Source organism: Lipophrys pholis, assembly GCF_963383615.2.
Source record: "Lipophrys pholis genome assembly, chromosome: 10".
NCBI classification, from domain to species: Eukaryota; Metazoa; Chordata; class Actinopteri; order Blenniiformes; family Blenniidae; genus Lipophrys; species Lipophrys pholis.
This window is the reverse complement of record NC_137640.1, coordinates 9,636,816-9,651,961: the sequence shown is the minus strand read 5'-3', so window position 1 is coordinate 9,651,961 and position 15,146 is coordinate 9,636,816. Positions and strand designations below refer to the sequence as shown.

The 15,146-nt window shown below is 40.4% G+C and overlaps 1 protein-coding gene across 3 annotated transcripts; it reads right to left on the bottom strand.

Annotated features, from left to right (window-relative positions):
- Positions 1-1,746: 1,746 nt before the first annotated feature.
- On the bottom strand, positions 1,747-13,819 carry il12rb2 (interleukin 12 receptor, beta 2a). 3 transcript variants are annotated; one of them, XR_013935682.1, is made up of 17 exons: positions 13,663-13,802; positions 13,272-13,389; positions 12,345-12,599; positions 11,686-11,809; positions 11,385-11,578; positions 10,926-11,071; positions 9,972-10,116; positions 8,149-8,222; positions 6,910-7,108; positions 5,656-5,838; positions 5,418-5,519; positions 5,134-5,277; positions 4,681-4,815; positions 3,650-3,746; positions 3,375-3,462; positions 2,754-3,288; positions 1,751-1,994 (listed from the first exon to the last, which is right to left on the bottom strand). XR_013935682.1 is itself a non-coding variant. In XM_080472785.1 (16 exons), the coding sequence occupies exons 2-16, from the start codon at positions 13,324-13,326 to the stop codon at positions 2,827-2,829; spliced, it is 2,403 nt and encodes an 800-aa protein (XP_080328911.1). In that variant the 5' UTR covers positions 13,327-13,389; positions 13,663-13,819; the 3' UTR covers positions 1,747-2,826. The 3 variants fall into 3 exon arrangements, 2 of the variants coding, with proteins under 2 accessions (XP_080328911.1, XP_080328912.1); XM_080472785.1 differs by having other exon boundaries at positions 1,747-3,288; positions 13,663-13,819; XM_080472786.1 differs by lacking the exon at positions 5,656-5,838 and having other exon boundaries at positions 1,747-3,288.
- Between the last annotated feature and the right edge of the window lie 1,327 nt (positions 13,820-15,146).

Sequence of the window (15,146 nt, the reverse complement as noted above, 5' to 3'; positions counted from 1 at the left end):
CGAAAAGATGACAAAGGAAGAGTTTGAATTATAGTACGAAAAACACAGTGCTACTTGTATATATTTAGATAAGTAACACTTTTCAAAAATTTTCTTTAAAAAAAAAAAGTTAATCAAATACATTATCACGTCAGAGAAGTTTATCAGAATAGATTTGTCTGCTTAATTATCCAGAAATTAAATTGTATGAAATGTCAAATGTTTGCTTCATAAAAGTAACTGACAAAACAACGGACCTTTCAATAATAATGTAATCTAGTGTCGGTCGCCAACATTGTCCACCAATTACTTGTGTGAATTCCACTTTTGTTCATTTAGATAAACGTTCTTTTGTATATTTTATTACACAACAATTAGAACTCGGAATCTCAAAAATGTGGATCACAATATAAACATTTTTCCTCATAATTCAAAAGGTTGAAATATCCATATATTTTAGTTTTATGACAAGGACTTGAGTTTTATTTTTTTATTTTATTTATTTTAATCTTTATAACCCACTAACTTAGCATATCAATGAGCTTCTAATGTTTGGATATGTGTCCTTCCTTGTTCTGTGCAGCAGATCTTCCTTCATATCAAAGTTCTTAGATGAAACTTCACAGTAATGTTCCAGGAAACACTTGATCCAGTAAATCAAACGGTCCTCTGTCTTGTTTGGAGCCATATGGTTGTCATGTTTGATGGATTCTGTTTTTTCTTTCTTTCAGAATGAATTGATTAGTTCCCTATCAGCTCAATTTCATTAAACAAGTCACTCTGGCTTAAAAACTAAGCTGCTGACACATTCAGCAGTGTGTTTCTTTACCGTTTCAACATTTTTGGCCTGTTTGTTGACATGATTGTTTACATTTCATTTGAGTCAACAAAGTCACGTGCTGAATGTTAAACTAGGACACCAGTTATAAGACAGCACTCGTTCTCTCATTTGGCTGTGGCAGAATCCTGTAACTTTTTTTTTTTTTTTTTTAAACCTGTCAAATTGTGAACAATGTACGAGTCCAGATTTTTTTTTTGATTCCTGCACTACCTCGTCTGCGCCACCAGGGGACAGAATCAGAAAGATAATTCCATGGAAAAGGTATTTGACTTAGGTTCTCTGTGCAGAGAGAAATAATTGAAAATCGTGTATAATTATATTGAGACATGTGATCTTTCTTTGAACAGCTTCATGTTTGACTTTCAGATTGAGGAGCAATAAAGTCTGATGGCCTGCAGGTAGGGAAGACTTCTCGTGAGCTCTGTGGTAGTGATGGGAATTCTGATTCCTTCAGGCTCGGCTCACTAAAAAGCGTCGGCTACCGAGTGGCTTCTGAGAGTCTTTTGTATAAATATTATCATTCGGTCTGCATATTGCCATCTGCGTCATATCAACCGCACCCATGCCTCCTTCACCCCCAACATTACCGCCATGCTTGATGATAATCTCGTCAAGTCACGCCTTAGCTACTATAATTTGCTTCCTCTCGAATCTCCCCACAAACTCCATGGGCATCAAAAATATAACTTTTCTCGTGCTGGATTTTCATTTGAACTGTATGAAAACAAATACTACCGGGAAACAACATTCCCTCATGTCAAACACATTTCCTGTTGCTGTGCCACACTGAAACCTGTAGGGGAGGACAACCCCACACCTTGAAAACCTCCGTCATGTCCCATCCATCCCAATATGTTAACATATACTTTGTGATCAGTACTCAGGACAACCCCTCCTTGTAGGCCCAACATACTGTGAATAGAATAGAATAGAATAGAATAACTTTATTGTCATTATACAAGTACAACAAAATTACAAGACAACTCTTGAAGCGCCACTCGCCACAGTAGAGGTCTGATTTATCAGATTATTAGTTACTCTGCTTCCTGCATAGTTTCACCTAAAGGGTTAAAATAAAAACGTTGAACTTTGTCTCTGCTGCTCTGCCATATCTGCTGTAACAAGTCTGCTTCCTGCAGTGATGCTGTGTCCTCACACTTTCATAAACGCAACACTGTGAAGTAAGAATAGAAAAGTCAGTCACGGACAAATTGTTGACAAAAAGGAGCCACATTTCTATTTAGTCTGTTTTTATAATAGATAAGCAAGTAATTTATTGTTTTACCATGGAGGAACAGAGACTTCCTAGTATATATATATATATAGAATAGTTGGGCTCTGCTCTTCAAAAGTACCTTGAGATGAATGTGTTGTTATTGGCGCTGAATAAATAAGAAATTAATTGAATTGAAATTCATCTGTACAGGTGCGCTTCAGGAAACACTAATACTGGGAGCAGCAGAGCTCTAAGTCACAAAAGCGTGCACATGATTCTGAGTTGAACGAAACATTTTTGAAGCAGATTTTTTTTTTACCAAGAATTAAACATTTATACTACTAATAATACTTCAAGTAAAATCAACAAGATGAAAGGTATCTGAAGTCACTTTCAATTAGATACAATCAGCAGTCTACCTATTTGCGAATGAAACAAAAAATAATGAAGCCTTCATTAAATACATAATTTAACCTCGGCTGAGATAATATCAGCTGGGCTGTGATTATTTTAGTTGTGCCATTAGTGTGTTCAAGGGTGAAAACACTTGTAATGCGTAAAATGAAAAAGGACATTTCAGGTATTGATAAGAGTGTAACTGAAGCTGAAACGTTGGTAAGAAAGCTGCTTTGTATCCGTCCTGGTTTCAGTGAGTAAAGAGGTAGTTCATTCATATGCACGTCGCATCTAACTGCTTCTTCAAATACGTCCTCACACCTTAAATCCAGTCCCTGTGCCAGGGCTCGGAGATCCAGTGGTGCTCATCTTGGAATTTAATTTGCAGAGAAGCTCAGATGTCCAAGTTTTGAAAGAAGTCACTGCAGTCGATTTTCACTGCGTCCAGAGTCAACTTCCCTCCAAACTCCATGAAGATGTTCTGGCTGGGGAAGAAATCCATGTCGACAAACTCTTCCTCCCTCTCCTCGTCTTCGTCCTCCTCATCCAGGTCTCCCGGGCCATGTGAAGAGATGTAGTCGACGGTTGTGCTCGTGTCCATGGAGGTGTGCGTTTGTTCAGAGCTGTCAGAGTCGTGGGAAAAGCTCTTGATGTACGAGGTCAGAGGGTAAAGCAGCGTGGCGGGCTCGGTGTCGTGGCTCAGGCTGGTCTGATGAGGGAGCTGCGAGGGGATGATTTTAAGTGCAGAAGTGTAACCGCTCGGCCGGGGCAGCTCCTCCACATCCACCAGGATGGGCTCCTGTTCCTCCTCAGTTTCGGTGGAGCTACTGAGCTGGAGTTGTAGGTTAAGTTCACCCTGGTGGGAAGGAAGACACTTGGTCAGCTGAAGGTCAATGGGGATCACGCCGCAGCTGTGTTTGTGTATCGCTTGACATCAATCACCTTTTCTTGGGAACACTCCTTTGCCCATTTGCTGTTTGCAGGATCAGGCACAACATCGAGCATGATACACTGGAAAAGCTCCCAGAACCTGAGCAGAAAGGTGGAGAATTACCACACGACACCTTAAGCACAAACAATAGTCGTTGCGATACTTTGACGTCTTCGTATCGCTGCAGAATCTTTGCCGTAGTTGTTTTTCATCTGCACAACTAGAAACATGAAGTAGTATGAATAACTTTGGTCTGTATAAACCTGTAGAGTTGTTGCTTGCATACCTTTGCTTTACCGTTGAACTCTGGTATAAACACAGAAGTACCAGCAGAATGGCGGCGCCAACGACACACACCAGTAGACTGGACAGGGGCGTCTCCTCTGCAACAATAAACATGAAGGTTTAAGACGGCAGTGTAGAAACTACTTTAGTGTTCTATGAAAACTGCTGCTAACATGTAGTAGGATTTCTGTAACCACACAAGACATGAAGAACAAACAAGCTTCTCAATGACGACTGGATTTATTCCCCGCTGACATTTCACAGTGTGCCATGAAAACATGGTCGCAACAACAACTTCAAATGAAACCTAATCACAATAAAAACCCACGAATGCCGTTTCCTCATGAATCCAGATTTACAACTTTGCGACTCTTCTGGTGTTCAGTGACAGTAGAAGAGCCAACGGTGGGTTTTCAGCTCCAATATGATTTTTATTTTGCAGAGCTTCATACACACTTCATGCAAACAATCGGAAGGTTGCAGGTTCGATTCTCCATCTGTCTGGATGGACTGAGCAATTTGCATGGCAGCCGCCTCCACTGGTGTGTGAACATGTGTGCGAATGGGTGAACGTGAATAACAGTGTGAAGCGCATTGGGGGCTGCTTAGGCAGTGGAAAAACGATATATAAGTGAAATCTGTTTACCATTTATGATTATCCTACGTTCATCATGTGTCCTGGTTTACCACACTGACAGGGAGCTGATTCCAGCGGACTATGGGTTCATATGCAAAGAGACGTAGAATGGAACACCCTTACATTCACAACTCTAAGTAATTCATGACACCCTATCAAACTCAAACGGAGGTTTTTGTATTTGTGGCCATCGAACATGATCCATCCTCTTTATCACATAAAGAATCAAGAGCTGGGTTATTTTCGAACAGGGACTTCATATTTTCTCCATAAACACGAGAGTTTAATTGACCTCCCAAGATGAATCTTTCACAGAGAGCAGATGAGTGCATCTGGTCCCCGAGGTACAGAGTGAGTGTTCCATTAAAGAAGAATATCCTTGAAAAGATGCTTACGATGAACAATGAAGAGCTTGGCTTTCCGACTCCTGGGCCCCTCTCCTTTTGCATTTGAAGCGGTCATCCATAGGTAGTAGTCACCGATAGGCAGCTCCCTGATTATGTGCGTCTTTTGTGCTGCAGGCTTGGAGTCTAAAAAGTTAAAAAGTACATTTCAGAAAATGTGCTTTTCTGCAAGTGACAAACGTCTCACAAACATCAGTTCAGTATAAATATTTCAATCAAATTTGGAACCATATGATCATGGCTTTTGTTGATTTACATTTATAATGTGTTTATATGCTTTTTGAAATCCAGTACATATCTACCATATTTACTAAAGTGATGAATGTAATTGTCAGGTAAGTCGTTTTCTTAAGCGTTTAAAAGGTGCACGTATAGAAGATGTCTCTCCCCGCTTCTTTCTTAGTGTCTAACATATAAACACTTAAATTTGTTTGTTGTTCTTACACGTCTTCCAGATGCTGCTGTCGTTCTCTAAATACAATTTATACATGGTGATACAACCGCCACGCTGACTCCTCGGAAGCTCCCAGGTAACTTTCACCTTGTTTCCATCTACCGTGTCATTGAACATTGGGCCAGATGCCGGAGCTGTAAACAAACAACGTGTAATTGTAATACAAAAATAAAAACAACTTTGAAATCCACTTGTATAAGATGATTTAGTAATTTAAAAGTAATCGGTGTATGTTTAGGGTTAAGAACAATGATTAATGTGTTTCGGGGCTTACCTGACACTGAAATGGCAACAGCTTTGAACCTGGTCCCACTCCCTGAGCTGTCCTCATGTAAATCATACACGGCTCCCTCATAGCACTCAAACGGCCTCATATCTGCGGGACCGATACAGCGGAGCATTTTCAGAGAACAGAAATTAGCGATAATGAAAAGCGGAAAACAACAAAAAAAAAGCAATCAAAACTATTGATCTCTGTTGTGCATGTTATCCTGTTTAACTTAGATTCCCACCTGAAATGAGAGCGTGGTTGTCACTGCTGCCCAGTCTGACCCATTTGACCTCCTCCAGCCTGCGGCCCTGTGGGTACCACTCCAACACATAGCCAGTGGGAAATGGTGCAGTTTCGGGTGTCCTCCAGGAGATGGCGACACTGTTGTTGCTTTGTGTTACGTGCACATCTTGAGGGGGGTTACCTGAGCATGTTTTTAGACTGTGGGTGAAAACTGAAGTAGCAACACAAAACCCACAAATGGACCAGTACCACATGCAACAAGACCCCCCTGTCCCAAACATTCGCGTCTTGTTTGCAAACCACTTCAGCACTGTATGAGCCCGATTTGAAAAATTCCTGTATTGCAGTGGCAAAATACAAAAATATGGCTTCTCTTGGAGGTTAACAGCTTTGTACGTGCCACCCACAGTGGTGGTCGTGGTGGTGATGGAGGGGGTTTTAACCAGCATGTTTTCAGTTTCTCTAACATTTACCCCTTAAGGTTCAATCCCCTTATAATCTACAATAACCAGATACAAAAGCAGTCAAAATTCAAATGGTGGAAAACAACAGAAAGTCACTTAATCGCGGCACTTTTTATTTTTCAGTATTTTTATCTGCTGCTCCTGTGAGTTTGTTTTACCCGTATAGTGTCTTCACAATAATATAAAAAAGCCTTGCTAAACAAGTGAGTGGTAGATATGACTCCACCAAGGTAAGTGAAACTTCATTCTTTTTTCAGTACCAGTAACTCAAAGTCTGCAACAACAAATGGAAAAAGTTGTAAGGCGAACGTCTGAAACTAGTGACAATATGGAGATTAAAACTATGCTTTACAAACTATTGTTTGTATTTTACAGAGAAGTATTTTTAGTCTCTCAGGCGTATAACTAGATTTTATCCTAATAACCAGTCAGATGGTCCAATAAGCCATGAAACATCAAAAAGTAGAGGAAAAGTAACAGAATGAAATTCAAATGTATGAATCAAAACTTTGTTTCGTGGGCGTCGTTTTTCTTCTTCTTGGGGAGTGCCGCAGAAGATTTGGTGTTACTTTTAGATTTTAAGAAAATCACTTTCACTTAAGTATTTATCACATTTTCATGTTGGTACTTTTCCATGAAAAAAAAACATGATTTTCCTTCAGGGGGACCGGCTCTCTTGGTAATTACAGGTGGTTTATGTCAAAGGTCATAAAAGCTCACAGTGACTATTTCATAATGGTCTAATAACAATCAGTCAAATAAATAGCTTCTCTTTTATTCTCATTTACCTGTCACGCGTCGGGTCATTATTTTAGCAGGAGGGGACGACCCTTTGGAGTTGCGTGCCCAAACTGTCACTTCACAGTCGTAACAGTGAGAGAACGAATAGTTACTGACATCTGCACTGAGCTTGGTGGGGCTCAACTTTGGGTTGATGCTGACTCCATACTCAATGATCTTCCCTCTGGAGATGGAAATGTTCGCCTCCTGAAATTAGACACATCTTTGAAAGTAAATCATCACGTGAATATTTAAACTAATGGTTACTCTGTAAATGAAAGTGTTTGCAGAGCAGAGGGAAAAGGAAAGGATCAAATGAGCTGTGTAGTTGCATATCACAAAAAATCAAGTACGTGAGGCTCATCACTTCTGTTCAGGTCCTCTTTTTCTTGTAAACTGAAACTGTGGTGTCTGTTCTCAGGTTTCACATACCTCTTACTGTCTTCATACCGACACCGACACCGTCTGTGTGTGTGTGTGTGTGTGTGTGTGTGTGTGTGTGTGTGTGTGTGTGTGTGTGTGTGTGTGTGTGTGTGTGTGTGTGTGTGTGTGTGTGTACGTGTACGTGTACGTGTACGTGTACATCCTCATATATATGCGTATATGAGGATGTCACACCTCAGAAGTGGTCAATGGTTGACCTTTACTTTATGCAGAACATAGTCTCGAAGCAGGTAGATCAGAAAGTGTTACTATAGTTACAACACCACACCACATATCTCACACACACACACACACGCACACACACACACACACACACACACACACACACACACACACACACACACACACACACACACACACACACACACACACACACACACACACACACACACACACACACACACACACACACACACAGTGAAAAAGAGGAGCGGCCTGCACATGGAGACTGCAAACCCTCTGACTCACAAAGCGATGGAATCAAGAGCTGCTCTGAGTTTTAACAGTTGGCGACTGCGGCCCAGACGGTCGAAGTGCAGTCCTCCAATCCTGAGGTTGCGTCGCACATCTTACCCTGTTCACGTGTCAAAGTGTCCTTGGGAAAAACACTGAATCCCAAGTCGCGAGCACCTGACATGGCTGCCATCGCCATTTGTGCATGAGTGTGACAGTGATGGCATGTACGTATGCGTGAACGGTGGAAAGTATCATGTGCGGAAATGCACTATGTAGGTAAAGTCCATTTACAAATTGCAGACACTGGATCAGATTATTGTCTAGTCTTGCAATGGTTTAAAACTTACCTTCCAATAAACTCGCATGGATTTAAAGTCAGACTCAGATTGTGTGAACCACACGTCCAACTCTTTAGCAGGAGCTAAAATGAAGAAACAAAACAAAACCAACAAGTCAGTTGAGAACGCTGATAATGTAGAGTGGTTTGGCTGTGCAGAATTTAAATGGTTTTCTGAATGATATATGGGCGGATATCAAAAGTATCAAGATTTCCTCATCAGTTGTACATGAACATGACATTCAGAGTGCAGCCCTGTGAAGTGTGACAGCAATGAGTCACAGTTCCTTGAAACTGCAGGCCGACAGGATCAGTCCGAAAAGTACGTCTGCTTCAAAATATGTGACAACCGTGTGGTTTGTTGCAGTTTGTTTATATTTTTTTAACAAATTCTTCATATATCCTGAAAGTAAACTAGTTGACATCTTGGAGAGGATGTGATCTGTAACTTTAGCAGCAGAGGGGACTTTTCCTTTATGACAGTAATGTGTGGACCTGTCAGCAGAAGTCAGGAAGGAAAAGGTCATGTTGCTTTGTAATCTGTGTACAGACTGGAGGAAGAGCTTCTCACATGTGAGCGCTCCATGTTTCTGCACTGTCGTGTTGACCTGTGCTTGCAGATGAGCCATCAAGGCACAAAATAAATAGAGTGACTTTTATGTACCCCTCCCCCAAACTCAACGGTGAATTCTCTAGTCAGCCATAACAATATAACCACCTACCTAATGTGTTGGTATTCCTTTCAATTAACCTTGTCAAGCTCACTCAAGCCTTCATGGTTGAGGTCTTCTGACGCTTCAATTACAAGACAAAGCTGTTGACATGACGCCTGTTACTCCCATCATCCCAGACAATTACCCTCCGTTTCCAGTAGTCATATTGTTGCTAAAATAAGCCCATAAAGTAAAGCTATATATAGAAAACTAAATGTGTTTCTTTGACAAGAATACTTATATACTTATAATACCTCTGTTTAATGTAATGTAGAAAAGTAACGTGAGCAATTTATCATAACTGTTTGTCTACTGATGCCTCAGCTTTGTTTGTGAATGACCAGAAATTGGTCTTTGCTTCAGTTTTCAAATTAGTAGATTAAAGCCGCACTTGTACACATGTGACTCTTTTCACACGAAGAGGCAAAACATCGCTCACTGTGGTTATTTATGCCATTCAAGAGTTTCATATGTCTATCAGTGGCTCACAGCAAAGTCTGTGCTACTAAGTTACTTCAACGTGTGACCATGAAGATGAAAAGCATCTATTTTTAATATGGTTGAAAAAGAAAAAGAAATAATAATAAAAAAAAGTCCGAACAAAAGATCTAATCCTAACCTAAAAGGATTACCCAACAGAAATTTTGCAGTGAAGGCCTCTCCCTCCTTGACTTCTGCTATCACATTTGGTTTATGAGAAATGATGATCTGTCGCGACAGCACACTCACAGCTTGCATACATATCTTCACGCCATCAACATGCAGATGTATTTTCCATAAAGCTTTCATGTCTTCTTTATAACTTCATCTGTACTGGTTTGTTCAACTGAACTTCATTCCAAATCAGCAGCCACTTGCCTACGTATTGATTATGATCTGACCAAGAGAAATGGTTTAGATTGTGGCTCAGTTGGTAGCGAGCTGGTAAGTGTTCAAAACCCCAGAGGAAAACGGATATTACTGCGTGTGCTGCTACTCTACATCGATGAAGAGCCGTGCAGACTCTGCAAAACCCTCTCTCGACCCGATCGACTGGAGGCAGAGTTAGCCGTTGATTTAAAAACAAAACAAACAGTAAACAGAAGTCTACAGAGCTGTAGGTGATCATGTGGTTGCTTACCCTCTTCTTCAGTCCAGCTGTAAGTGTTCACGCTCCACTCACTCCACAGCCCGGTCCTGAATTTGGATCGGGCTCTGAAATGGTACAACCTGAAAGGCTCCAGAGAACTGATGGACCAGCTCTGAGGGGACATCATCTGCATAACCTGTAAATGAAGAATACAACTTATCTTCCATGGATTTTCTTATTCTGACCAGGCACAGTAGAGTAGTCCCTACTTCTGAGATCTGTCTTAAAACTGCTATTTAATAGAGCTTATAGTGTGGACTGACTCAGGTCAGATATGCTGCTTTTATTGGTTCAGTTTCTAAAGGTTGTGTCTGCCGGGGGAAGTTCCACAATGCACAGAGCAAGGCTTTGTATATTGTACATGTATATGTTACGATGTCATAACCTTTCTCCTGTCGTCTGTGCTCTCCCCTCCCTCCTTCCTCTCTATACTTTCCTGCAGGATCTCTGATAGTGTAACTGAAAGTTTATGACCTGTGCCTCACGCCTGCATCAATTCTGTAGCAGGTGCATGAGCCTGCAGACAATTTTGTTATTACTATTTTCTTGCTCTCTGGTTTATTCCTGGTAAAATGGTGATTCGTTCCTCTCTGTCGTCTGTGTCTGCTCATGTGGGATTGTTAGTTTTTTTCCCTCTCTGTAAAAGCGCCATGAGATGGATGTTTTTTTATTGAAGATATACAAACAGAACTGAATTAACGTCAAATGTTCCACGTTTCACACAGATTTTTGCTTCAGGTTATCAGCCTGCTTCAAAAACTCCTGCCGGAGATACAAAGTCAAAACTTCTGTTTGTTTTCAAAATTTGCGCATCATTGTGGGTTCAGTGTGTCACACCACAATGGTGCCACTCATATCGGTATTCAGCTTTGAGTAGTCAGGGGACCTATGAGATCATCCAGCAACTGTTTAGTTACAAAGGTTTTGATAACTGCTTTAACATACCGAGTTTGGTTGATGAGTTTTCCATGTCTCCTGGTCGGGTTTGTATTGGATCTCCAGGTATTCGATTCTCACAGACTGCTCCACTTTGATGATGCACATCCGGGAAGAGCAAGTCGGCTGGCCAAGGACAGGAGGGAATGGCATAGCTGCTGACCAACACGGGAGTGTAATCAGATGATTTCTAAACATCAATACTGTGCAGATTTGACAACACCAGCTTCGATGACCTTTTCAACTTCTGATGGTTACAGGACAAGGTTTTTTCTATTCATCCTTGTGGAGGAGGATAGGAACCAATAATTATCCTGAACTTTAAGATTCTAATTTAAAAAAGAAAGTGTCTCGTCTGCAAAGATAGTGAGTAATCCTGGTCACAGCCAAGTCATTCTGATCACATGACTTGAAACAACATTGAAACTATACCATTCTTGAGGGACGAAGCTCAACTGTGAGTCTCACCAATGTCATTGAGGGTGTAGTTAATGACGGAGGAATTCACACTGGCCAGCTTGTTTTCGGCTTGGACCCACACTGAGATACGCTGCACAGATCTGGGCACAGTGAAACTGGCTGATAGGGGCTCAGTTCCCTTAGTTGCACTCGCACTGCATGACACTGGCCCAGTTGAGTTCTTTCCAGCTGAAGTTGTCATCCTAAAACACACAAAGCCAAGTTTCAGCTGACACTACATGTGAGTATGCTTTGTAATATGTTATTATTGAGTAGATTATTTAGATATTGGAACACTTAAGTCCCTCACCACAGCACAGAGTTGGATGCAAGAATGGTGTCGCGTCCTTTGTCCCAAGTACAAACAACATCTCCACTTTGAGTTGTATTCATTTTGTAGGTGCATGAAATGAAATGTGGTTTTTGTGGTGGATCTGGTGGCCAAAACAACAACAACAAAAGACAATAATTAAAATATTTTTGCAAAAAAATTATCCTCTTTTAAAGAGAGAATTATTAGAAAGTCTTTGTACTTAATAAACCTAAAACACACACTCAAAACAAAATTAGGATAACACCTTTTCAGCATTATTATATTTTAGTACTGAACATCTTGCCTAGATAGAGTAGTAAGTTGTATATTTCATGGTGTGAATGTCTCAGTATAGAGAAATGTCTCAGTGTGTTGTTGCGTTGGAATCAAACACGTTACTTTGGTCAGAAATAGAAACGTGTCACAGTTTTCACACCTTGGCGGTCCTCTAGCTTTAGCGTGGAAGCAGCGTATGTGGTCGGTAAAGAGGAGCAACACAGAAAAAAAGCCTCTGTAATCCTTAAGTATTTTTTCAATTCACACAAGGGATGAATGAGCACAGGTTGGAAAGAGTGGCTCTGTGAGCATCTTGTGGGGGTAATAGTTGGTAGTTCATTCGTTTGAAAAGTAAACTCTTTACCGTGTTTCATACTCACATCCTGTTGAGATGTCCAGTCCACAGGAGTCCAATGTAGAACCTTGACACTCGCAGCTGTACGTTTTGTCCATTGTTATGTTTGACACATTAAAATAAAAAGTTGTGGAATTAAATTTGCTGGGCTTCTGCTCAGTGCGAGGGTGATCTTCCATGGAGACCTCGCACTTGTACTTGAAAACACAAAACACCTGAAAACTGCGACCTCGCTGAATCACTGATCCAACACTGGACCAGATGACACAGGATTTTTCACCTAAAAGCAGACATAAGTAATTATACACACAGGACTAAAGCATATTCATTAAATTACAAGTTTATTTTTTTCAAGATATTTGTTTGAATCAGATATGGAAAAATCCTGCGAACATGAGATTCAAAAGGCATTTTTCTGATTTGTTTTCAAATTGCTTTAACAAGCTTAAAGGGACATTTTGCAAATTAGAAATTAGACAAATCTTCAGAGTACCTTCAAGATTAACTTTGGCCGGATTATCATGAGGTACATGCACACATAGACCCTGAGTTGTGTTCAAACTGCATAATAGCTGCATTAACTTGCACTAATTTAACATCACAATGTTGTTAGATCAGATACCACCTTAAAAGAGAATTAGCATTTTATTCAGTGTTGTAGTTGAATCTTTAATAATCCAGGTTGACTTTATTGTATTGAAAAATTAACTACTATAAAGCCCATTTCGGTTTGACCTCAGACAAGTCATCAATCAGCATAAATAGATAGCAACACTAAATAAAACACATCAAAAATAACAGCCACACTTTTAAATACTGGCCTTTTTTAAATTCATGTACAATGTAAAATGTACATTTTCCAGAGTGCCTTGTCCCCACAGGTCTGTTTACCAAACTTAAAAAGTAAATTGAACAAATGGAAAGGTGTTAGTGTGAATCCACACATATTTACCTATGCAAATCTCCATGGCCACCACTGTAAGGAGGATTAAAATTGACCATGGCATTGTGGCCAAGTGTCATCAGTCAATGGGTGTTTGTTACGTTGCAGCTGCAGCCTCTAGGTCACCCTATAAGCACAGAGAAACACACACATTATGGGATCAGTTCAACTCATGGGGCAGCGTATCTAAACAAAAATGGAAATCATGTGGATTTCATTCATGGGAAGTTCAATTATCTAGAAGAGTCAATTTATGAACTATTAATGTTTTTCAGCTCATAGGATATTACCTCAAAATAGACTTTGCATGTACAACACATCTGAAGACATAAAACATAGAGCCACGCAGGTACGTGAAGTTGGTACACCACGGTAGCAAAAACAGGAAAAATAAACTCACCAAAACATAAAATCCCAGCATTTCATGAGCGTTTAATAGCCTCCTGAAGTTGTATCCATCACCGCGTCAGCTCACGTTGAGCAGATAATCCAGACTGTGGGGTGAAGACCGACTGCGTGTAGACTGCTGTCTCTGGGACTGAACAAACTGCAGCTCTGTCACAGCTCACCACAACACCTACACACAACTTTCAATAGCAGCCCATTCATCAAGCATCATTTAAAGAATCCACAGACATATTTACATTCATTATCCATGCATGCATACAATAATTTAAAAAAAAACTAAATTTTTTATTTAAAATTGTTTAGTCTGTTCTTTAAAAAAAAAAAAGTTTACTTCCCCTCTTTGATTCTCAGTGGGTGTTTCTGTCCTTTCTGCTACTTTTGGGCAGAACTTCTCACATGGTGGGAGGAACAGCCCCCACTCACTTTAAACCACACTGTGCCTCCTCATCTTCACACACCCATAGTTTCAGCTCACATCTTTCTTTTTTTTTTTTTTTTGTCAAACACTGTTAAATGCAGAATTCTTGACAGCTGTTTAGATTCATAAGAAATAAATAGCTTAACTCTTGTGGTTGGTCTTTATACATAACCTATAACTGTCACACTTAAGCTTCCTAAGTTTTACTTTTTATTTTTTTATATTTTTGCTTTTATCTAGGATTTCTTTGGCTTTTAGAGTTGTCAGAAAATGTTGAAATGTATTGAAAAGTTCATGTTACAAATGTGGGACACACTGGAGAACCTGCGATTGGACAGTCACACTTAGAAGGTCCGGGGGCCACTGGGGGCCAACGAGTGTATGGCCTTATTTTCACACAACGCAGACCAACAGGTGCATATACAAAAGTGAATGATATTAATTCTCATTTTGCTTTATAGAAAATGTGGCTTGATAGTGCTGTGATGGGGAGTTTAGAAATGACTTGATTGTTGATCTATATTGATATAAATTTACAACATCACATTTCCCCACATGGTCTAAAACTCTCACTCCCTCCACCTTATCCATGTGCACCTATGTGGTGTCGGACTGGGACTTTCCCATGCAGCTGCATCACAGTCATCACACACAGAGGAAGACAACGCTGGAATGCAAAACACAATCTGTTATACTGGCGACGAGGAGCTCACACTTTCCTCACAAATTCATCTCTCTCTGAGGATTACAGACCTTTAAGACATTTTGGTTGTGACTGAGGAAGTGAGACAAGTCTCAGGAAGCGATAAAAATGTTCAGAGGAGGTGGTGCGTATATGAGTGGGAGTGAGGGGTTGGGTACCACGGGACTTTAACAACACTGAGCTGCAGCAGGGAAAGCCCCCTTTGACTTGTGTTTACGTGTATTTTGGAATAAATGTATGATCTGTTTCACTGTTTACAAGACCTGATGGCTAATATCAAATACACACTGACCCTAATATTGTATCTACACAACAGAGACAAAGGCTGTTTTGACATAGGGCATATAGTCTTTAC

What these genes read in the sequence shown, in the direction of transcription:
- il12rb2 (XM_080472785.1), bottom strand. Translation starts at nt 13,326, where the DNA reads ATGCCATGGTCAATTTTAATCCTCCTTACAGTGGTGGCCATGGAGATT. An exon ending in CAGCTGGACTGAAGAAGAGG is followed by an intron (nt 8,223 to 9,971) that starts GTAAGCAACCAC and finishes TCTTCATTTTAG; the next exon opens with CTCCTGCTAAAGAGTTGGAC. An exon ending in AGGAGTGTTCCCAAGAAAAG is followed by an intron (nt 3,289 to 3,374) that starts GTGATTGATGTC and finishes CCTTCCCACCAG; the next exon opens with GGTGAACTTAACCTACAACT.